We start from the raw sequence: 25641 nt of genomic DNA, 5'->3' as shown, positions 1-25641 counted from the left end.
CATTGAATTAGACCCCTTCCATATGGCAATCTGTGCCAAGTTCTCTGAGGACTGCAAAGGATATGACATAAAATTCCCTGCCTGCTCCTGCAAGGACCTTACAATCCAGTTAGTAACTGATTAGGAACAGCTTAGGGACAAAGTCCAGACCTGATGCCCTTATGTCCCTCCTTGGAGACCTGATGCATAAAGAGATGGTATATGGGAAACAGTTACTAGAATAGATGGTCTATTAAACAGTGCCAGGAGAGAGAAAATGTGAAGTGGAAGTGGAGGTGGTGGAGATGTCTGTAACTGGAGGCAGTGAGTGAAGGCAGAGGAGCAGAGAGCACAGGAGCTGAAGCCTTAGGGTCAGCCAGACCTAGGGTCATAACCTGGCTCCGTCCTTTACTCGTTCTGTGGCACTTAGCCTCTTTGACACCATTCCCTCAACTATAAAATGAAGAGAATAATATCTATCCCCAAGAGTCTTTATGAGATTAAAAGAGATGAGGCATATAAAATACAAGGGAAACAAAGAGCAGTGAGCAGGGGCTCTACTTCCCTTCCGGCTTCATGGAGGTGCAGGCATTTCGGAACCATCCAGAAGGAGGGGTAGGGATTGTAGCCACAAAGGATAGACCTGTAAACATTTCTAGACATTATGCAACCAGGTCAGACCTGGGCAGGCTACTTACATTCTAGGCAAAGCAAACAACTTGAATAAATGCTCAGAAGCAAGAAAACCTGTAGTTGCCTGGACCTTAGACATGTCCATCCTGGGAGTTGAACAAACAGCACATGGAGCTACCATATATTGATCAAATAAAAATAATAAACAATTGCTACCCTTTACTTAGCATTCACTTTGAACTGAGTCCCACGCTAAGCACATCCTACATGAATTATCTCATTTAATCCTCTCATTAGAGGTGAGTTAAGGGTTTGTTGTCCCCATTTTATAGATGAAGCTCAGAAAGGTAAAAGTAATTGCCTAAGGTTCCACACTAATAAGTGGCAGAAGGAGAATAGAGAGCGAGGCTCTGCATTGCCTCAGGCAAGAGGGTGGGGATGCTATGTAGACCCACTGGTTCTCACTGCAAATTCATGGAGCAAACTCCAGGCCCTGAGTGAACCCACAGGATGATGTGCTCAGTTTCTTGATCATGGCCTCTGCACTCTGTAGGACAGACAGGAAGGGCATCAAAGTCTTAACCATGGTTAATCCATGTTCCAAGGCTAAAATCATCTATTTTTGACATACTGGAGCAGGAAGGCCTCTTAAGGTCCCCTGGTCTGAGTGTCATTTGAGAGATATGACTTGCTTAAGCTTACCTAACCAGCTAGGAGAAAAACCACTCATAATCTCATTACAATTCTGACATTTTTAGCCTGCTGCCACAGTGCAAAGAAGATGCCTGATACTGGTCCATAAAGCCAGTCCTATGTCCCAGCCCCTGCTCATGCTGTTGGGGAACAACCCAATTCACTTACCCATTATATACCTATGCACTCATCCCGCACGTATTAGTATGTCACAGTCCCCAAAGCACTTTCACATCCATGGTCTCATTTATGTTTCACCTGTGACCTAAGGCAGAACAGGGATTACAGTGTCTGCTTTGCAGATAAGAAACTGAGATGCAGGGAATTCATCATGCCAGTGTCAAGGGTGGGTACAAAATCTGGGCTTCCTCATTCCAACTCAAGTATTCTTGCCACGCTATCCTAAAGCGGTGATGTCATTAACTGAGAAATGTTTTTTTAAAGATTACTCAGGTCACCAGATGAGCCTATGAACGAGTCTAGTCTCACCTTCCCTTTAACAGTTGGGGAAACTGAGGCCCAGGGAAGAAAATGAATATACTCTAGCTAATTAAAGGCATAACTAATTAAGACTTCAAAGTTCTCTGTTAATAACTGTGTCACTTAACAGATTCTGTCTCTTGTCCACAGCACAAAGTTAGGAATCTAGAATCAAAGCAGTTCATGTTCTACAAGCTCTGCGTCCTGACCAGGCCTACTGCATTGGTGGCAAATAGGTTATAGTTCATATGCTAACTCTGACTGATCAGGAGTGGTTGCCTAGAGTTCTTTATTGAGAGGGATTCTGAGGTCACATCTGGGCTCAGTATAAAAGAATTCCTTGGTTGATCTCAACATCTACCACATTTAGGAAAACTAGTACCAAGCCAGCCATGTATGTTTGGGGCATTCCTACCCTTCATTCCTACCCTATGAAGAATGGGCATAATTATTAGTAGTGATTGCACCTCTTATAGAACACCTCCTATGTGCCAGGCACTGGGTTATGCATTTTACCTCTGTTCTCAGATAATCTCCATGGCAACACTGTGCAGTGGGTACCATCATCATCACTGTCAAGACAGGAGCACTGAGGCTCAGAAAGTTCCCACAGCTAGTAAGATATAAAGCCTAAAATGAAGAAGGAAGCTGGTCACAGTGGAAATTAAGTGTGCAATCAGGAGACCAGGTTTTACTCCTGGCTCTGGCACTAACAAGCCACATGACATTGGACGAGTTCACTGCCACACTGTGAGCCTCAGTTTCTTTACATGTGAAAAGAGAGTACTACAAGATATGCCCCATGTGCCCGTCCATCTCTGTGACTCTAACCTTGAGAATTATCCCATCAGGACTTTGGTGGGTGGGAGGACAAGATCACATACCACCCCCATAAGGCGGAAGGGGGAAACAGTGAGACAGGAATTCTTCTACCCCAGTCTCTGAAAAATCTGGCTTCCAGTCCCCATGGCAGCCCAGAGCTTCTTGGCAGCCCCAACCCAGAGTCACTTAATCCTCCATCGACAGTTTAATTAAGATGTATGAAGGGCTGTGGGAGCTGTAGATGATAGGAGAGATCCAAGAACAAATACCTCAAGCATGTTTCCAATCTTCCCTGCCACTCAGGCTGCCGTCACATTCCTGGAGATTAGATTTTCCTGGGAGTCTGCGCCAAGCGACTGTGAGCACAGCCTTGGCATTTGGGGCACTGGGGTGAGGCTGAGAGGACATATTAATTTCTGCATACCATTGCCCAGAGGGCTTTTCAGCTCTGCCTGTCAGCAGCCCAGTTCCCTGCTGTGGCCATCTTGTCAGGTCAAATTGCATCTTGCAATTGCCCTGCTGCGTGTTTTGTTGGTTTTGTGCCCGAAAGATCATCTGCAAATATGGTCCCCCAGCTGAATTTTTGCATTTCCCTGCTTCTTGTGAGAGAACATTCAATACGTTGTAGATGCTGTGATTGATTCTGGGTATATCTTCCCCTAACTTTGAAATCCTCCCTCCCTTTTCTCCTTTCTTTCTTCCTCTTTCTCATATTGACATTGTTGTTTGAATGATGTATCTTCATGTAAAGATCAGATATTTCAAGCTAGCATGGAACTTAAAGATTACCCTTCCCAAATTCCTTATGGAACAACGAGGAAAGTTAGCAGCAAGACTAAGACTAGAACCCAGGGTTATTCCCAGATTGTAAACCAGACTGTGAAACAAATCCTCTACTCTATCCAGTTATAGACTATTAAGACTTAAGATTTAGTCTACCAAATGTCTCCCTGAAATTCTCAGTAACTATCTCCATTAATTTTCCTTTGAGACCTAGAATTTTCCTGGGCCCAAATATCTCTATAGACCAGTTGGCACAAGCAACAGCTTAATCGCATTATTAATATTTTGCCAACACTTGATATTGATATCAAGAAAATAAACCTGATATTTGCTTACAAATAAAAATTATATATTGCATGTATAATGATAATTTTATACTAAATAAATCTGTAATCTATATACCAACTGTTAAATTATATAGGTCGCACGACTCTAGTAGAGATCGTCTTTTAAAAAAAGAGTCCCTTATATGTGTTTAACACTTGTCCATTTACAAAGCATTTTCAAAAGCCAGATACCAGCATCCCTAAAATACACCTACCTGTTGGGGAAAGGACAGCCTTTAGGAAAAGCATCTTAGATGAGAGGGTTCATTTGTGGTCCTGGATCGTGGGCCCTAACTAGGAGCCTACTATGTGCAAGATTAGACTTTGTGAAGGACCCACAGAAGGAAAGATGTCCCCTACCATCAGGCAGCATCCACATACTTGAGACCTATGCACAAGCAGGGATGACTCAATCCTAGCAGCCTAAGCTGGCCATCCAGTGAGTACCCAGATGCTGTGTCCTAGAGGAATATTAGTCCTCACAACACTCTTTCTCAAAGTGAGCGCCACATAGGCCATACAGATCACAATCACCTGGGAACTTCAGAAGATTTATCCTAGGCTCCATCCCAGACCTGCTGAATCAGGACCTCTAGGTTTCAAGCAGGGGCATCTGCATATTTACAATCTCTGTACATGATTCTGGTACCCACAAGAGTTTGAGAACTATTGTCCTGGGAACTGAAGTGGTCTCAGGATACATAGGATTTGTTCTGCTCTGTGAAATGAGGAGCAGGATGTGGCTGAGAGAACCAGCCTATCAAATGGAGGAAACAGCCTAGGCAAAGTCAGGAAGGAAGAAAGAAAGGAAGGCCCAAAGTGAGTCCAGGAGGAAATGAGGAAAGCAGTTTGGCTAGATCTAGAAGCTTTTGAAATGCAAACAGGCAACAATATTAGGTCCCAAGTTATTAGCTTTATCAGACAACAATGTACGTTCTGAGGGCAGGTCCTGCAATATGGGATGACACACATGCTCCAGAAATTCTGCAGTCTTGTGCTCCAGTAATGAAATCAGTTTCCATTAACAGTCAGCTCTCCACTTCTTCTGGACTGTATAAATATGGCCTTATTGAACAACAGATAGGTTTTTTAATGTCTTTAAAACCCAAACGCGGCCCCAGTTTCTTAACTCTCCCCATATTTAAGACAAATATAATTACCCCAGCAGTAATTAAAAGATTCTGAGCTATTCTGTTCATTCTGTATTTGCAAGATATTTGTACTTTGGAACCTACTGGTACTAATTAGAGCCTCTTATTTTGCAATCACTCATAATTTGTTTCTTCCTGAGCTAATCTTGCTCATGAATGTGTGATCAAGCTATACTCAGCTCTTCATTAGTGTGTGTGCCGACCTCAATTCCAAGCTCAGCCAGCACTTAATTCCAGCTTTGTTCCTGTCCCCTGCCAGAGGTCTAAAATCGCTGTGTTTGAGAAGATGTGGACATACATGAAGTCAGCGGAACCATCAGTTTTTGTGCGGACCACAGAGGAGGGGATGATTCGAGTGAGAAAATCCAAAGGCAAATATGCCTACCTTCTGGAGTCCACCATGAATGAGTACATTGAGCAGCGGAAACCCTGTGACACCATGAAGGTGGGAGGTAACTTGGACTCCAAAGGCTATGGCATTGCAACGCCCAAGGGGTCCGCCCTGAGGTAAGTAGCCAAGATTTGCTTCCTTGGTACTCCCTCTCCCCTCCCTATCTCAGGAATGAAGCTGCTGTGTCTGCCACATGGCTCCAGTGCCACAATGCGAGCTTTCAAGAGGGCTCTTCCTGGACACCTGTGGGCCTGGGAGATTCCAGCCACCCAAGATCTTCAACCCTGAGGTTGGAAATTGACCCGAGGGCCTCAGCTTGCTATGACTGTCACTGCCCATGTGTTCTTCCCCACACCTCGCCTGACCCCACCAAGTGTTGAACATCGATGAACATTGTGTTTCTGTTGTGTGATCTGTAACACACCATCCTTTAACAGACACCCACGCATCCAACCAGGCCATGATCAGTGTTCTCCAGCAACCTGGATTCTTTGGCAGAAGGTGGTTTGTAATGTTTATCTCAAAAGAAACATAAGCACATTGTCCAAATGAAAAATCAAGTAGTTTGAGTCGTGAGACTTTGGCTGTGGAAATCAAAATAACACTGAATGAATGGCAGCTTCTATTCTTTCCATACTGGTTTCTTTAGCAAGAAACAGGTAGTTCCATAAAGAAGCAAGGTGAACTTTGCTTTCCCATAAAGAAACTCTGGTATTATTCCAAACAGCTAAGGTAGAGCCAAGTAGACTTGGAGTCAAAAGACCTAGATTTAATTCTGGAATGTACTACTGACTGTCGTACAAAAGGTTAGACGTATCATCTCCTTGACCTTCAGTTTCCTCGTCTGTAAAGAGAGGATAATCATCCCAGCACTTCCTAGGTCCAAGGTGATTATGAGTTTAAATGAGATAATCTATGTAGAAGGTAATTGAAAATAGTACACTGTGAAGTCACCTGTGAGACATTATGTCTAACACAGAGGGATTAAATCATTTTAGGGAAGGGTAGGGTTCAAGGAAAAGAGAGAACTGTGTAAAAAGATTGCAAAAGGATGAAGAGGGGTTCCTTCCCCATGTTGACATGACATCCAAGGCCACCTCTGCCTCCACTTCATTCATTCATTTCAGTAATATTGAGCCACACAATGTTCTAGGCACTAGGCTATGAGCTGGAGCTACAATTTTGAACAAGTCAGGTATAGTCCTTGTCCCCTAGAAGTACATTCTTGCAGGGAAGACAAACATTAAACAGATGATTATTGTTTAATGGTTCATGACAATTATGACAGATGCTATGATAGTCTATAAAAGGGCATTAGAGGACATCTGCTTCCAGCAATACGGCAGAACAAAATTCCCGCTATAAAACACCTAGATATAGGATAAAATACTTGGATACAGATAATAAAAAATAGCCTTTTAAATGCACGTTAGGAAATCTCTAGGCTAAAAAGGAAATCAAAACTGGGATAACAATCAGCATAAATTGATTATTCTGAGGCTGCCTTAAACAGTGCAAAGTTATAAAATATATGACAATTTACCTAAACAAGAATCAGAAGTACAATTAAAGACAGAAAAGTAATCAAAAACAGTTTTTAAAGAAAAAGACACTATCTTAATATATCAGACATATTTGGAAAAGTACCAATTAGAACATACAGAAGTAAAAAAAAAGAAATACAGTCATTGATATAAAATCTCAATGGAAGGGTTAAACAGAAAATTAGACAAAGTTAAAGAAAAAATTAGTACACTTGGGGGGAAATCAGAGAAAATTCCCCAGACTATCACACAGAGAGACAAAAAGATTAGAAAACTATAACAGAGGTTAAGAGACATGAAAGAGAAAAAAAAAATCCCATGTGTATCTTCTATGAGTTCCAGATGGAGACAAGAGATGATGGAGTAGAGGCAACATTTGAAGGGAATTTTCCAGAATTTATTGAAAACATAAGTACTCAGATTCAAAAATCCTGAGTCCTAAACAGGGTAAATAGATGAAAATCAGCAGCTGATTCAATTGAAACTGCAGAGCAATAAAGACAAAGAGAAGATCTTAGACACACCCAGAGATAACAAAGTCCAATCTGGTGCGCAGAACAGGTGGGACATGGCTGAGAAGACTTTTCCAAGGATGCTCTTTTTCAATCTGAGATCTGACAGGTTAATAGGAGCTAACTAAGTGAAGTGGGGTGGGGGGGGGGGGAAGAGAAGAGCAGTCCAGGCAGAGGGAACAACATGTGCAAAGACTCTAAAGCAAGAAATCATGGCACAGTTGATGAACTAAAAGAAGCCAAGTGCTCCTGGAGCACAGGTAATGAAGAGGAAAAAAGGTTAAGCCAAGATTAGAGAATAAGGTAAGGAAGGATTTTGTAAAGGATTTTTGTCCTTATTTGAAGAGCAATGAAAATACATTGAAGAATTTTAAGTAATTGTCTGATAATTAGAAAATAAAAATATCTGTTGGACTGTAGCCATAATTGAAAGTGACCTAATGAAAGGAAACCAAATGGCCTCGTATTTGTCAGTCACGCATTTTTGCCTGGAAGAACTTGAGACTCTGTACAAGTTCAGGCAAAGTTCAAAGGGGATCTATGGGCTAGTGCTTGGCAAAGAAGAGACTTTTATCTCGGAACGTTATAGAACATCACCCTAGAAAGGCCCAAAGTAGAGAATTAGTTCTTACAGGTCCAGGAACATCAACGATGCTGCAGTGTTACAATTTACTGAAGGCTTTATGAGTCAAGAACATCATCTGATCTAAATACTTGAAGGTGAAATTAAGAAAACGAGGTGCAGAGAGATGACACGATTTGTCCAGTCGATAGCCAACTGTTGGGTGGCCCACCTCTACCACCCCTTCCCACACACAGGTGCCTGGAACAAGGTGACAAACTCAGAAGATATTGACTCAGAAAAACGAGTAACGTGAACCTAAAACTCAGGTCATCGGGCACTCAAATCGCTTTCCACTGTAACAAAAACTACCACTGAGTGAGCGCCTACTGCATGCCACACACTGTGGCATGTGCATTATGTCATATAACCCTCATAACATCCCAATGCAGTACCATTATCCTCATTTAACAGCTGAGGAAACAGAGGCACAGAATTAGGTTACCTGACCAGGTTGACACAGCTAATAAGGAAGGAGCTGTATTTCAAGTCCAGGCAGTCTGACTACAGAGCCCTTACACTAAGGAGTAACTTAGCAGGGGCAACTTACTCCAATGCTGCACTTGGCTTTGTGACTGACAGCACCATTAAAGACAGAAGACTGGACTTAGGCCAGGTTCTAGGTACCTACCCACATGGGCCAAACAATAATCATCAACTCGAAAATAAAAAAGCAGATTCTTGGAGCCCAGAGCATCCATTCACCACCCTGAAGGCAAAAGGTGATAGTGGATGCTTACTTGAACACACCAAGTACCACTTCTTGGAGCAGTCATGCTGCTTTTATGGGCTTTACATGCCCAAAGATTTTTTCTGGAATAAATGTTGAAAATAATTCGATGCTGTAATAAAAAAAAAAACTTAATTCTAATTCTATTGCTTACATCTCTGCAAGACACAACAAGCCATTTATTGATTTTGAGAAAGAAAGAGCAAACGAAATGAAAAGGAACATATTCCAAAAACAGATTACTGATGGTTGATGTGCAAATCAAGAATACCCAAGTGATGGCCACACGCTCCCAGCTCTCTCCTAGTGCTCCTTTCTCTCCAGTGGCAACCCTTATGAGAGCCATGGGGCTCCCTGACTCAAAAAGAGTAGAGTAACGCTCATTCTAAGAGGACCATAAGGTTCTGGCCTGGGACGGTCCCTCTGCCCTCCATGGGATTCTACTTCTCATATATGCATTAAAAGTAACCATTCTAGCAACCAATAGTGTAGAGGTTCCATGAAACATTTCATTGCAAAATGGTTACAGAAAATATAAGTAACCACACACACACACACACACACTCCAGCCATGATTCCATCATATCTCTGCTTCACATGCTCCAAATGGTGCCGTTTCCCCAAGGCATGGTCGCATACCAAAGAATCACGGCAAACCAAAGGCCACAGACACATGTGCCTGCTCCAGCAATCTTAGACCCACTGCCTTGATCCTCAGAAACCATTCTGCATGACAGAGGTGGAAAGAGAGGAGAAGAGTAAAGGAGCGGCACACGTGTCCCCTGGTTTTCATTGAAAATGGGCTTATAAGTGATTAAAGACAATATGGCAGAGGAAATCAATTTTGTCTTCAAATTACTTAGAATCATAGAAAATACATTTTAAAAAACTGTTCAGCCATTCACAAAGCTGCAAACTCTTTAGAAGTGTTTGCACTGCAGAAAGCTGCTTCAGGACACTACAGGCTTTGGTATGATTTCTCTCTGCCCTGTGAAAGGTGGGGCTTTGCAGCCCTCACAGGCAGATATGCTCCAGGTTTTATGCCCGTGCCTGCAGCAAAAAAGGAGACCCCCCCCACACATACACCCCATGGCAGTCCTCCTCAACCACTAGCTCTCCTATACAGCCAGACCTCATCACACCTGTGGGGCATTTGCTCCCTTCCAGGCTACCTGGAAAAAGCCTCCGGTTCCTCCAAGGATCACCCAGCCCTGCCTCAGAAGGTCAGAGAACTGATATCCAAGGCCCAAATGTTCCTCTTAAAGTGGCCAAGTCTACTTGGCAGAAGCCAGGCCGGGGTCCCCACAGAGCGTTAAAAGGCTGTGTTAGTGACAGAATGGTGTTTTTGTCTCTTCTGCTCTGGAAACAAATGCTCTGATGAAGCGAGGTGGTTCGATGCTTGATTTTTCCATTTGGACAGGTGGTGTTTCTTTGAAACAGATGCTGTTTGTTGGCCGTCACTGCATGTTTGGGGTTGGGCGAGGGGCTGAGTTCTGTTTCCAAAGCCCTTATGTTGTGGATAAAGACCTGCACAGCCAATGCCGGTCAGTAGGGAAAGGCAGTTGGTAAATCCACTAATTATGATCTATTGGCCCTTTAGTTGCCAACTAAACGTATCTGCTGGTCTGAACTGAAGTCTCTTTTCTTTATTACGATGAATACTCCCTCAGTTAGAGACGACGTGTTCAAATTTCCTAAGTAAGAGGCATGGCCCATATTTTACCAACCCAAGAAGGAATCCATACCAGATTGGCTTAAGTTAAAATCTCAATGAATGATTCTCCACCAACCTTCTACCAGGAGTCTAATGGATTTGCTAAGAGTTACACCCTAATCAGGACATTGGTCAAAGTCTGGTCTTTAACTGTGACTGTGGTTATATGGAGTCTTCTCTAGTCTCTGTGATCATGGCATGTTTGTCTTCTCTCACGTCTTGTCCATGCCAGACGTATGGGCCAAGAGGACAGGAGCACCATGCAGCTTCCTCCTGCAGCTTAATGGGCACCTGATGGGCACCCAGGAGAGTCTGAGACCCACTCCCTATGCTGTCCATTCAGCTTCACAGATTCCTTTCTGCATATCTTCTCCATGCAAAGCAATGAGCTCAATGCTTTAGGGAATGGTGGGGAGAAAGTTGCAGTCCTAGCCCCTAAACGTTGCATAATCAAGCTCAGCTCGTGAGCAGAATTGCATTGATATCTATTATTCTATCCAAAGCCATAAGAGAGTCAAAAACACGCAAAAGGAGGAGAGTCAACATTTGAATGGAAAGATTTACAAAGCTTTTGTCACAGAGGTGACATTCAAGATAGGCCCCAAAGAAATTGTGATAGATCAGAAGTGGGGAGAGGGTGCTCCAGATGGAGGGGACAGAGTAAGCAGAGGTGAGAAAACATAGGGCTTGTTTTCAGGAACAACAAGGGGTCCACTTTAACCAGAGAATGCATTAATAAGTAGGAGCGATTGGTTGTGGTCATACTGTGAAGGCTTTCAAACGTCTCTGTGTTTTGATTCCATGTCAGCAGGAGCTATTGAAGGCCATTGACATGGAAGGGTCATGGATCAGACAGGCTCCCCAAGATTACCCTGGCAGTGGTTTGCAGCATGACTCAGAGAGAGGAGAATCACAGGCAGACAGGTCATTTAGAAAGCTGTTGTAGTCATCTTGATAGGAGATAATGAATGTGGTTACAGATCATAATGGGATGGGGACAGATGGAAGAAGTGGTGGGCTTTATGTTCATCATCCGTCAGAGCCTTTACTTGAAGACTTGGTCATTTGAGAAAGAAGTCTGTTATGTGAGCTTTCAGCTAATTTTGTGTTCCTAAGGCCTGACCAGGAACAAACAGATTCTGGCAAGGACAGGAAATGGGCAGATATGGGGTTTACCTCCCAAATAGAATTATTATCACCTTCTCAGTGTTGTGTTGGGGTGCCTAGAAGGTTCAGAAAGGCATTGCTTGGAGGGGCACAGAATTCCTGGCACACAGGCAAGAGTGGGGGCTGCTAATCACCCTTTCCCTCTTCTTGCGCTGACTGCATCTTGCCTAGCTCTGGTTTTTTAATCAGACTAAGTTCAAGATTGCTCATCAATATTTTAGTCTCACTGGCAACACTGTTGAATATATTTTTCTCCTTTCACACAACCCTATGCTAGGAAATATCTTCTAAGAACTGTTTACCCATATTGGCATCTGGCTAAAGGAGGAGGTGAGGACAGAACTCAGGGAGAGACATCACAAGGTTTTGTGGGGAGCATTCTCATTCCCAGGGTTGGAGGGTCCCCTGGTTGCCCTCTCCACACTGGGACCAGGTGACATGATTGTATCTTTCAGTTGGTTCAGTAGGCCTTTCTGGAACACCTGTTTTTTTCCTAACACTAATCTGAGTGATACAGAAGGCCATTAAGAGAGTTCTCTTGTACAGAATCACATTGACCCAGAATCTAACTGGGAAACAAATAAGCAAGTGCTGTTTTTTGTGGTGTTGAATCTATTGCTCTAAAGAACCGTTCCCCAACTTCAGTATGTATCAAAATTACCTAAGGAAGCTGGTTAAAAATGCCCCCTTCTGAGATTTCTGATTCTGCAGGTTTGAGGGGAGATCCAAGAATGTGAAATTTTAATAAGTCCCCCAGATGATTCTGTTATAGGTAGACAGCAGTCCACTTTGGGAAACAGGGCTAGAGGTCAGGGAAGAGAAATGCTCAAGTGGGCTAAAGAGGCAGCAGCTTGGAAAAAGAAGGAAGATTATTGTGATGGGAATATGACAGGGAAACTGCACTGAATGGTGTTGAAGCCACAATCCTTCAAGTCACCCTCAATTCAAGTGCAAGGTTCACTACTTTACCAGCAGTTTGACCTAACTTAGTAAGTCACTATAACTTCAAGAGCCTGTTTTCTTTTCTGTAAAATTGGAATAATAATAATCCATTGCAGCTCTGAGTTTTGATGAAATAGCATAAAGTGCTTGTCACAGAGGGTACTCATTAATGTTAATTCTTCACCCCAATCATCCTCCTATTAGACCTACCAAAAAGTCACTTTTGAGCCAAATAACTTATTTTTTTCCTTTTTTGTGAAACCAACTGTGTTCATCAGAAATGCACATGAGCCCCACCCACTCCCTCACACACATACTGGCTGCATTAGAAATAAAATGTCTCTCTCTGAGAACAATTTGTGGTCCTCCCCCACAGAGAACACACTAAAAAAATTAAACCCTGATATTTCTTTTTCTCCCTCCCTCCCACCCTCTTCCCATAGTGTAGTACTGGTGCAGGACCCGCTGCTGAGAATAAATACAGTATGTCCAAGGGAAATGACAGTCCCTTTCAACTGGTCCTTGCCTCCTGATGGGTAGCCAGGGAGGCTCGTTGTCATGGTAACCCCATGAACTCTGTGACCCAGGTCAGGCCTGATCAGAGACAAACCTCCCTGAGTGGAGAGGCTGGATTTGCCTGCATCCTCTGAAGAGCTGGAGAGAAAGGAAGAGAGGGAGGGAATTGGGGGATAAAAAGGGAGAGAAAAAAGGGAGGGAGGGACAAAGAGACGGAGGGAGGCAGAAAGAGAAACTGTGTGTGTGTGTGTGTGTGTGTATGTGTGTTTGAATAGAGGCTGGAGGTTTGCCAAAAGAGAGCTGCATCAATACAGAAGCTTCTCAGGTCAGGACATGTGGGATGGATCACAGAGAGTACCCAGAAAGCCCCCTAGGAGACTGGCGCAGTAGCCCAGTGCAAAAGTCCACGCGGCGGGATGGGGGAGTGACAAGGCTTGATTTAGCATTTTCGTGGTAATGATAAGACCTATTGTTAACGTTTTTCTGGCTGACTCATCCCAAGCACTTCTATGAAGTATTTGATGTGCATGAGCTTATGTAATCCTAACAACAACCCTGTGAAGGTAGTATGTTTCCATCTGGGTCGCACCGTTTGGGAAACTGAGGCATAGAGAGGTTATGGAACTTGCCCAGGATTACCTAGTGTGGAAATTGGAGAGCTGGATTTTCAACCCAGGCAGCCTGAGTCCAGCATGTCTTCTCAACCATTAGCAAGAATGGATGTAGGGAGGGAAATTGTGAGAAAGGAATGATTATTCAGAGAATAAAGATTATTGACCACCTCCCCTGACATACACACATACAATTCCATTTAGCCCTACCCAACCCATATACGAATAAAAACACTGAGGTTCCACAAAGGGAAGGGGCTCGCTGTCTGCTCTGCCTGAATTCCCCAGGGAATCCTTGCCTCCCTTCTGCACCCTTTGCATGTGGGGCACCCATATCCTTCTCCCTAGGATCAGGACCATGCACAGGTTGACATCGCTGCCCTACAGCTAAAAATGGAAAAGGGCACATCCAATGCATTTGTTTCCCTGCTTGCCCATGACAGATCGAACCAAAAACACCCTGAAAGATTTTTATACTTCCCAAAACTCTATAGTGCTTTTGACTCCTTTCAACAATGAAAAGCAGGTCCTTTTAGACCGATTGCACTGTGAGTGCAGAGCGAGGAGAAAGGGAGTCTTCTATTCATTTCACACCTACTGTGTGCCGGGCAGCGCGTACGTATTCAGTGCCCTAGGCATGTTCAAGTATTAATCTCCCCCTCACCTTTTGACTTAGGTATTATCATTTCTCTTTCTCAGGTTAGGAAACTAACATTCAGAGAGGAGACACTTTGGCCAAGTTCTCAAAGTGACTTGTGGGATGGAGCTTAAGTACGATTCCTCTGAAACCCTCATTCTTTCCGCATCCCCACCTCTGTGCTGAGGGAGGTACCCCTCACTGCCTTTGCCACTTTTAAGGTGGCATCCTTAAAACAGGGGGGGAAATGAGACACCAGGTGGCCTCCACAACCGAAGCACTCCTCCTCGAAGCGTGAGGTGAGGCTGGAGCTCCACAGTGCAGATTTATTTTGGAGGATCCTGGCGAAGTCACAAGGACAATGCGCACTTACTCCTGTCAGGGTCCATTTTTACCACGCTGGATGAGAAGTTTGCAAAGAGCAGAGCAACACATTAAGGAGAGAGAGGAGGAAGGTGGCGAGAGCAAGGTGGCAGGGATGGATCTGAGGAGATGAACCACACGGGAAATGATGGCCTTTACCGCAGGGAGAACAGCAGCCCAGCGCAGGCTGTGATTTTCCAGCTGAAGCTCTGCTTTCTCCCGCTGATATACAAATTGTATGTTGCTTTCTTTTAAGAGGCTGTTGCTGTCAAAAATAGCATCTCTTTTTTTTCTCTCCCTCTCCTCAGCAACTTTATTTCAGATTAACCCAATCTTTTGCCTTTTCTAAGAAGGCAGCTACTCTAATACAAAGGCAGACCAGGAGGGAGAGGGTGTGGGTACTTGTCCGATCTCTGCCACTCAGGGTTGGTGTTGATCAGACCCTCGTTTAAGCCCTGCCTCCCATATTTACAACCCACGTGATCTTGGGAAAGTAGCTAGCAGCAGCGTGGAGCATCAGCTGATCGTTAGGGCTGTGAAGTTAGGGCTGAGTATGAATCCAGATCCACTAGTTAATGACAAAAGTCTCTCAGGGGCCAGCCTGTTGGAGTAGTGGTTAAGTTCGCACACTCTGCTTCTGCAGCCCGGGGTTCGTGGGTTTGGATCCCAGGCACAGACCTACACACCATTCATCAAGCCATGCTGTGGTGGCATCCCACATACAAAATAGAAGGAGGTCGGCACAGATGTTAGCTCAGCAACAATCTTCCTCAAGCAAAAAGAGGAAGATTGGCAACAGATGTTACTCAGGGCCAATCTTCCTCAGCAAAAAAAAGTTTCTCAGACAAGTTACTTCACCTCCTTAAGCCTCAGTTTCCCCAAATATAACAACAGGAGGTAACACTGGCATTCTTTTGACGATTGTTCACTGATTAGATGAGATAATACAAAGTGCTTAGCACAGTGCCTGGTTCATACTAAAATGACTAAAAAGTATCAACTGTCATTATTCCATCTCTCTGAAGCTTAGTTTTCTCATCTTCCAAATGGGGATCCTGCTATAAGCTATGCAGGATTGTCTTGCAAATAAGTGAAATCACTTATGAAGAGCTCATGGTGCGTAAGGAGTTCTTGAATATTAATCCCTTCCCCCCTCGCCCTCTTCTCCTTTCCCTTTCTGCTTCCCTTGGCACTCACCATCTATTCTGTTAGTTTGGGGATCTGACCCAAATGAGTGGTGATTGCCTTCTCTGGGCCAGACCACTCCTGGCTTCTTTCCATTGCAATGAGGCAGAAATTTCAGGAGATCAAGAGACAGAAATGTTCAAATGTGTATTTTTATTCTCTTTTACACTCAGTGCCCGAAATGTTCAACTAAGAGCCACATTGCTTCCATCCCTGTCTGATGGTAGCAAGCTCCTGAGCAAAGCCTGGTCAATGAGGCCAGGCAGAAAGGAAGGGGCAGGGGTGGCCCTGAGTCAAACCCTTGCAGGGAAATTCCGGGCCATGTGTTCCAATCACAGTTTATGAGTGGCCCCAGGGGGTGAGATCATGGCTCCATCATCATGTCTAGTCAGCCTCTTCCTCAGCCTGGAAAGGGCAAAGGCCCAGGTGAACCCCCAGCCACAGGAGCCAGCTTCCTCCTGGCTGGCTGGAGGTGGAAACCAGCGGAGTCTCCAAACAAGAGACAGTGAGGGAGGAGATTCACATCTGTTATTCATCCCTCCTCAGCACAAACATCTAGCGGACAGAGAGCATAAGGACCTCCTAATCATATTCTCTAGTCCCATGGGAATGAAATTTATTCCTCTGGAGGGATGTTGGAAAAAAACTCCATAACACTAGTCGAGCCAGCCTCCTTGTGGCCCACAAACACGGCTTTATCCCTCTCCAGTATCTTTCCTCCTACTGCTTCTGTCTTCTCTCCACCTGGATTTCAAGGTACAGTTCAGGGAAGCAAGGGCCAACTGTCCACAGAAACTGCCAGGAAATTTAGCATGCAGGAACTCCTGTTGATGGCTTGTGGCATGGACGGATTCCTACCCAGCCAACTTCCTTGTATATGGTAACTTCATGAGCACGTTATCCAATCAGTTGATGCGTCTGGTCTGTCTGATTCATGAGAACCAGGAAATACTAGTCCTGTTGTATAGGTCATATAACACAAATGAAATCAACCACCTCTTAACTCCTGGGTCTCTTTGGCCATTACTAATGGACATCCATCCTAAAGGCAGCATGTAAGTGCATGACATGATCATGCAACTTAATTTTACCAACATTCCAGGCATAGTATTTTCAAAGCACTAAAGTAAGTACTCTTAGGGAGGGCAAAGATGAACACATTATAACATTGGCACTCCCAAGATTCATCATTACTTCAGGGACTGCAACTTCAAATGCCCCAGGGGCCAGGGAAAGAAAATGAGTGAAACAGGGCAGAGGTAACCTGTGTGTGGCTTCCTCATTTTTAATAGAGTCATGTGTACAGGCAATACTTCCTCTGCTCTAAGAAACAAAACCACAGCACAAACACTATGGTAAATGATAATTCAAATTAATATTTATTGAGCATCTGCTATATGGCAAGATTCTCTAAGTTCTCATGTGCACTCCCTAGTTCATGTAATCCTTATAAGAACTCAGTGAAGTAGGTACTATTAAGAACCTCATTTTACGGACAATGAATCAGTGGCACAGAGAGGTTAAGTAAATTGTCAAAGTCACACAGCTGGTAAGTGGCAGAGCCAGAATTTGAACCCAGGCAGTCTGGCTTCAGAGCCTATGATCTTATCCACTACACAATGCTATAAATGGAAAACTGACAGTCTCTGGGAGATCATAGGAAATGATGGGGACTTCCTGAACGAAAGAGTATATGCCTATCTAGAGGGATAGCCTCCACTCAGTGCTGACCTAATATTGCCATGTGGGAATGTTGCCAGATCTTCTGGTTTTTCAAATGAAACTGGAAATCTCAATTTTTGAGTGAACTATGCAAATTTTTGAGTGGTGGTCACGGTTAAGAGAGAAGGAAAGAGAGATGGCACAGCACAGTAACAGCTAATACTGATCCAAAGAAGAGAAGAAGTACCATAAAGATGCAGAGATCGAGAGATAGACTGATCAAGAGATCGATAAATAGATAAATGAAGCACAGTGAGAAAACTATGCAGGTAGGGATAAATACCTTGCCCTTCCCAAGGGTGAGACTTCTAGGAAGGCCTCCAGGAGGAGACAGCAGTCCCTGAACAGAGCCTTAAACCAGTGGGGAGAATATCTACGAGCAAGGTAGGGAGAAAGGCATTTCGGGTAAGACATGGCAAGCATCCAGTAGAAGGGTGAACAGGAAGGTAATTCAGGCATTCCTTTTTAATCTCTGTTATTCCTGTTTTCAGCAGGGAACCATTTCCTCAAACAAAACCTCTCTTGGAATCTCATTATAAAAGACAGATACAAGGGGAGCTGCTGAAACAAGGGATGAGGGGCTGGAGGGCAGCGAAAAGAGGGAGGAAGAAGAGAGGGTGAGAGCTGGAGACAGGCGAGGCCCGCCGGGCAGATGGGGGAGATGTGTTTTCCTCTCTTCATCAGGAGCCGTTCTCTATCACTGGGGGAGGCAGTTCTCCAGCATTATGACCCATGTGTTTTAAAGTCCATGAGAAAATAATGGTCCTGCTGGCCCACTCAGTGTTCTGTTCACCTTGACATCTGTCTTTCAGGGGCCAGTCCTTAGAACTCGCCCAGGTTTTCTTCCTTTCATTGAACCAGAGGTGGCTGAGATGAGACCAGTGGGCTGGCTCTCGTCCTGAATGGTGTTTCCACTCCTTCCGTTAATTCTGGGGAGACTTTCATTCAGTCCCTCCGTTGTCTTTTGTCAAGCATCTCCAAGGTGTCTGACACAGACCTGTGGGCCTGCTGCTGCTGGCAAATGCTTCTGCATTACAGGACCCGGTGCGGTTTACTGTGAGCTGCAAATGAACTTATGGGGATCAAACTTGGAAATGCTTTGTCTGTAGAGTCCCTGCTGGAGGGGCCAGACTTCAGGTTCCCGTGGGGCTTTCTGCACCGAATTACATGATTTTAGCCGTAGGACCCTAAAGAGAGTTACAGGGCCGGAAATATATACATCGCACATGTAAAACTAGTGTGCAGTTCTGGGGGTTCTAGCAACCCCTACAGTACAACATAGGTCTCAGAAATTTAAATCACTCCTTCACCCAACAAACATTCATCAAGCAGCTACTCTGTTAGGTATTGCACTGAGTGCAGGTTCCCTCTCATTAGAGATCTCTCAATATGCTTGGAGGAGCAGAGGATGGATAATGGATGGATGAGTCTGCTGTTACAGGATGTGCGGGTAGAGCAGGACAGCAAGGAAGGCCTGATCCATCCTGCTTGGGTCGTTGCAGAAGGATTTGCAGAGAACAACATACGTTAGACGCTTGTAAGACAAATAGGGTTCCACAAAGTGACAAAGTGTGCCAGGTAGAGCATGTGCCAATAGACAGAGGTATGGCCTTAGTGGCACTTCCAATCCAGCCACCTACATTAGTCCAGAATTACTCAAAGCATTTTCATATCAGTCACCTCATTTGATCCTCACACTATAAGCAACTGGAGCAAGAGCATGTAATTATTCCCGTTTTACAAATGGAAAACATGAGGTATAGTTAGGGTGGCCAACTGTCCTAGTTTGCCCAGGATTAAGGGGGTTTCCAGGATGTGGGACTTTCAGTGCTAAAACCAGGAAAGTCCTGACAAACTGGGATCAGTTGGTCACCCTAGGTACAATTACAGGACTTGCCATGAAACTTGATCAGAGATGAATAAGGAACTCAGATCAGGCCTTTAGACTCTTTCTTCCACCAGAGTGGAGAGATTAAGAAAGTGCTCAGTATCTGTTTTTTGGAGGGTTTTTTTTACCCAACTCTTTTGTATTATTTTGTAGACTCAGAAACCAAAGACAAAACCTCTGACTTCTGGCTGACTCACTGCCTGACCAACTTTCCTTCTCATAAGATCACAGAACTGTCTGTCCCTTGAGTATACTCAAGAGGAAAGAACCATCTGGAATGGTCACAGGTGAAGGAAACTTTGACCCCACCTGTATTCCTTAAGGAGATTTGGGATGTCTGCATTTTAATGGAGTCTCCTGATATAACCCCACTAACTCTCCATTTCCTTCTGCTCGGTCATTGTTTAATCTCTCCCACTTTACCCACCACTCCAAGCTACTGGGCCAGCAGAGTCCTATGGACCCTTAGCTTCCTGCCTGGTCAGTGATGCTCCACACTGACAGTGTCATAGACTGGACTAAAGACAGAGGAGCGTTTGAGACCATTGTCCAAGAGGGAAGTGAGTAAGAGAGCACTGTCCAGGGACCAGGTCCCCAAAGCCCTAGACTCAACCATGCTTCCCTCTAGCCATGGCGGGCCAAACAAGCTTGGTTCTTGCTGAGGCTCTGGCTCCCACTCGCAGCAAAATGGCCTTGGCTTTGCCTCAGCAAAGGAGCAAAAACAGTCACCCAAAGACGGTGCCCCCGCAAGACCCCCAGTAGAAGTGAATTACTCATCCTCTGAAGGCCTGTGTAGAAGAGGCTGCCACAGCCCGGCCAGCCCAGGGAGAGAGGAGGTGGCCGGACCCTCTTCACAGAGGGATCACTGGGCCTGGGAACCCTGGAGCCCCCTGGAAGGAAGAGTTAGAATGACCGTGCTCACTTGTACACTGACCTTTAATCCAGTGCAAGGAAATTCCCAGCCTTCATAGTCCCCCCTAAATACCTTTAAACCTCACTCATCCGTAGCTGCATGCCCCTTTCTTGAGGGGCGGATGCAAAGCCCCTTGAAGTCTCTTCCCCTAGAAGTCCAGCGGTTCCCAGACTAGAGATGTCATGGACCAGTACAACACTAGAAAAGAAAAAATGGTAGTGGGGTGGGGACACTTGACAATGTTTTATCTTACCAAGGAAAGATGTTAAAAGAAACAAAGCGAAAAATTACCATCTCTCATCAACATTATTTAATAAGAGAAGAAATGTGTTAACACTAAAAGAGAAGGAAGGAAATAATGAATTGCATGTAAAGGACAGTCCTTTAGATGGAAAATCTCAGCTTTCTGAAAGCTCAGTATTCAACCCGTATCTTCCCTCTTTTTCCCATTGATAAGGGAAAGCTTCATCGCACATTGGCCTGGCTCATTGGATCAGCCTTCTGGGAACCACTGACTGAATCCCAACTTTTTATCTAGTTCCTGAATTTCCTGACAGCAGTTGTCCCACTAACAATGTCTCACCAACAATGTCCCACCAAATTTCTGCTTTTCAAATAGCAATTCCCAGAGAGCTCTAAGAGCTCCACAGTGTGCCTTCGTATTGAGCAGCAATCTGTGTCCCTGTGGCTTCATCTCTCTGATCTAATTCTGCCCCCCAGCATCGCAGAGAATAAATCTAATTCGTCTTCCACAGACAACCAATCTGAAGTTTCCAAGTGAGCCCTGTTTGCTTTGCACTTGGCCATCGTCTCCATTCTCCCTGGATCCAGGGTTAAAACTTTTGATGTTGTCTATTCCTCTCATATGAGTCATTATATTGGTCAATTAACTGATGCATATTTACTTAGGACTGACTGCTGAGTATACATGACCTGCTGGTCTGAGGCCTTTCACTGCTTAAACACCGTCCATATCTGCGGTGCCCATAGGTAGAGTGTTAACTTCTTAGCATAACATTCAAACATTCAAGCACAATTTGGACGTGGTCAGTTGTTGTAACCTCATCTCCCAGAAGTCCCCCTCATCATGCCCGCACTCCCTCGGCCCTGTGCTTCCTAGCTCTAGGCTTCTGATTCCACTTGTCCCTTTTCACAGAGCACTTCCTGGAGGTTTTATAACTCTCACCCACTATCAGAATTAACCTCTCTCCTTTTTTGGTGCTTCTATCACCCTTTATTTTAAAATCAGATATAGTCTTACATGAACTGCTGTGAAGATTTTGTGCTTACATGAACTACTGAGAAGATTTTGTGCCTCCCACGCTAGACTGTACACTTCTTGAAGGATGAAATTTATAACTTGTTCAATCCTTTATTCCTAGGAAGTACCTATCCTGGTACTTGACACTTAATTGGCCCTCATAAATATTTGGGGAGTTGACCCAAAGACTGCAACTCTTTACTCCAGAGGCTTTATAATGAAGTTAAAGACTAAGACACCTGAAACAATAGTAAGCAGGGCAATGAATTGACTGCTGGTGTCAGGGAAATTTAAAGGAAAGGTCAATGAAAAATCCAGTGTCAAAGGAAAAAATCAAGGAAAACATGGGGAGCATTGCAGGGTAACTGGGTGCTAGGAAAGAAGTTAAGCAGAACAGCAAGAGGTGAGAACACAGCAGCAGGAGGAAACACTGGTTGAAGAACAGGATGCGGAGCAGCCTAGTCTGATGAAAACCAAAGCTTCCTTTCAGGGAGGAGAGGCAAAGCATATCATTGCAGGCTGGATGTAGACTCCAAGGCTTGTTTCCTCCAACACTCCTCAGAAGCTTGAATTTAAGGTTTTGAAGGCAAGGGTGGAAGAGTGGTCAATTGCTTCAGAACTGAAGCCCAGAATTCAGTCCTTAGCCTTTCAGAGGTTGAGGCCCAACTAAAACCATCTGAAATAGCTCCCTTGGCTGCTTTTTTCCAAACTTTAAATTCCGCGCAAGTACATGGTAATCAAGCTTCTTTACAGAGGCAAGGTTGAATACATTGAGCCTTAATGAGTGCAGTCTCCTACAGACTTTCTTTCCAGAATTCCAACTCCTCCCTCTGCAAGATAATTCATTGATTCGAAAGCTCCCCTGGACCCACCAGCTCCTGTAGCTGAAGGTCAGGGCTCGGGTAGTTGAGGGTTGGAGGGCTCGTTGGCCGTCTTGGGGGATGAATGCCATGCACGTCACCATGTCAGCGATTACAGGCCCAGCTGCATGCTCTGATGACCCAGGACCACCATCTCCCTTATGGTGAACACTTGTCTGAATCTAGGAATTTTCAGACTCTTACTTTACTGAATTAGAACCATACCCGATTCTATTTTGCTTGCTTTTTGTTTGTTTTGCTCAGTACCAAGCACGGAACTTGGCATAAGAAAAATTCTACTAGGGGTTCCTCTAATCAAATAAGTAATTGTTACAACCATCAGTATTTGAGCCCTTTAAAGTCCTTGCTAATGATTCTTGCAGTGCTGTTTTTTATTCAAATCGTAGAGGAAAATAAAAACAGTGTTTAAATTCATTCAACCTAAAGGACTTCCCTTTATTCTGAAATCTCCTTCCTATTTCTTTGATTCTTCAAGCGTCCTCAATTCACTCAGAAGAAGGTGATGATAAAGGATAGTTGCTCTCTTTAAACATTTTTACTTAGCAAAAGTGACATTTAACACACACCTCTATCAGTCTTCCCACCTCTACTTTATTCTTTTTTCTCATCCGTGAAGTCTAGACGTCTAGAAACTACTGCTAGTCAAGAGGATAGTCTCTGCTATCCAGGACCCTGGATTTTCCAGACATCTGAGCTCTGATTAACCTGTTGGCTTTTATTTTAACATAATATTTTTAGAAGGGAATATTTTAAAATCGAATTCCTACCTCTTTAACTTCTGTTTTGAAGTTAAACATAACCTTGTGTTGAGGATTCTCTCATTATAATTGTCAAAGGCATTGGGTTACAATACAGTGAATCTTCTGGAGAGCACATACTATAGGGCAGTTTGAACCAGAATAGCGCAGGCTACCATCCTTCTGCACCATCGTTTTTGTCTCCTGAAACAAGGGAAGGAAGGTAGGAAGGAAGAGAAAAAGAAAGAAAAACTGCCTTGGCAGTCTCCTTATGGTCAAGTTATAAACTAGCATCTTATGAAATGGCCTATGATGAGGCTTTTCTCATTTGCTGCCTTTGCTCTGCTTTGGACTTGGAAAAGGGAGATCCTTGGGTGTTACAACCGTGTGCAAAGTAAAAGTATGAAAAAGGACTGAGTTGGGGGTGCGGTGGAGAATTGTGAGCACAGGAGGGGTCTTGTCAATGCGCAAAATATCCCATCTTTGGAAAGCTGGTATGCACAGTGGTTACACACAGGGACTTTAGTCACACAGAGCTGGGTTAGAACCTTAGGTAGGTTATATATTTGTCTGTGGAATGGAAATAGTCATAATATGACAACCAAATAGGGATGTGAGTATTAAGTGAAATAAAGCATGTAAAGTATTAAGTACAATGCCTGGCCCATAATAAGCCCTCAACAAAATACATGTTAACTACAATGATCATCCTATGACCCTGTGCATTTTCTCTGCACACTTTCTAGTTCTTTTCCATTATGTTCCAGATTGGTAAGTTTGTCAAATAGCTGAGTTAGAGACACATGAGGTGATATTGCATTTAGATTTTGCCCATTTTATTCATTTGGAAAAAAATGGGAAAAAAATGTATACTCAAATTCTTACACTGCATGGAGCTTCTTGTACTAAATGTTGTGGGGAGTGATCTAAAAACACAGGAGCCGTCATCTCTGCTCCAGAGAACTGACAGTCTATTTAGGAGACCCAGCCAACACAGTGATTAGCTAGAACAACATCGTAGCATAAGGGATCAGAGTTCACATCCAGAGAATCACCGAGAAAGGGGGACATGTAGAGGTGAAATTTAATTAAATGCATTTTCAGGCAGTCCATTTCTTTCATCTGATTGTGAGATCATGAGGCCACCAACAAAGGATACAAATTTTTCCCATGTTTCCCACTGTGGAGCTTGTTCTGTGAGGATTGTCCACTTTCTCTAAATACCTCTTCACACCACTGACCCCAAACTGGTTTCTCTGCTTGAGGGGAACAAACAGTGGAGGCTTTATTTCTGAAGACAGAAAAGTGGTCTGATAGCTCAGAGCAAAAATGCGAATTAAGAACTTGGAAACCCCAACCTTTATTCTCTCTTTCAATTGTTCCCTTCCTCTCCTATGCCCAGTTCCCCTTTGTCCCTGCACCCATCCCCCTCTCTCTCCCACTTTTGAGTCTTTCTACCTGTATTCCCTTAAAATGGAGAGGTAGAGGAGAGAGGAGATGGAAGGCTCACGAATCCTAGGCAGTGGCTGTATATCCCTCATCGAACTTCCTCAGGAAAAATCTCAAGACAAATCAACACTGTTTGTGTATTGTCAAGCCCAGAGTCTGTTTTGGCTTGTTTTGTTTTGAGAATGAGAGCAAGCAAGAGAGAGAGTGTGAGTGAGTTGGCCCACAAAGGTATCTAAAAGACTAAAGACTGCATTTGCGGGATCTGTTAAGGGAAATTGTTTTCCCGGCTTGAAAATTGCCACACTTAAACTCACAACGTGGGGTGTGCAAAATCATAAATATGAACTCCTTTTCAGGCGGCAAATAGCATTGGTAGTCTTTCTCCTTTGCCTTTGGGGATCCATATGCCACAGTCTAGTTAGCTGCCCAGCGACTGACAAACATAAATAAAGGTAATGGTTGTAGTAAACAGAGTTCCTGTGAGTCAAAAAGTGTTTTCCAGGGAGGGATCAGCATGCTTCTTATCACACTAGAGTCACCAAATAGCCTAAGTTTAGCTCTTACAAAAATGAACAAATAAGAAGGTGATACAAATAAAAACATCTGCCCTGTCCACTGTCTACACTCAACAGTGGGGTGGAGCAGGCATCTGAAAGTTCCTAATAGTAAAAAGGTTGGGGTAAGAGGCCATGAGAAAAGGGCTGGATTTGATGGCCTATATGCCTTCCTATCAATGCCCCTTGCTGCCTACTGTGGGCACATCTCATCTGAATCTCTCTCCTCCACCCTGTTGTTGCTTCTTGGTAGCCTGTAAACCCAACTCAGCTAAGTTAGTTAAAATTGGGCCTTAACTTAACATGCCACCATTGCCAGAGAAATCCTTTGGAGGAAGTAGTAAAATGGGAGATGGGACAAATTACGTCCTGAGAGATGGCCAACTCCTTGGGAAAAGAACTAGATTAAGCATTGAAGGATGAGGAGGCAAATCC

At 44.0% G+C, this 25641-nt stretch overlaps 1 protein-coding gene across 7 annotated transcripts in view; it reads left to right on the top strand.

Moving 5' to 3' along the window:
• The window catches only part of GRIA1 (glutamate ionotropic receptor AMPA type subunit 1), a 293687-nt gene that overhangs the window by 248547 nt on the left and 19499 nt on the right, over window positions 1-25641 (top strand). For all 7 annotated transcript variants that reach the window (XM_070517177.1, XM_014846916.3, XM_014846918.3 and 4 more), the window contains exon 13: window positions 5127-5374. In XM_070517177.1, coding sequence (XP_070373278.1) covers window positions 5127-5374 — 248 coding nt within the window. The remainder of the gene's footprint in view (window positions 1-5126; window positions 5375-25641) is intronic.

This window comes from Equus asinus, chromosome 9 (genome assembly GCF_041296235.1).
Source record: "Equus asinus isolate D_3611 breed Donkey chromosome 9, EquAss-T2T_v2, whole genome shotgun sequence".
Lineage (NCBI taxonomy): Eukaryota > Metazoa > Chordata > Mammalia > Perissodactyla > Equidae > Equus > Equus asinus.
This window is presented reverse-complemented; position numbering and strand designations above follow the sequence as displayed.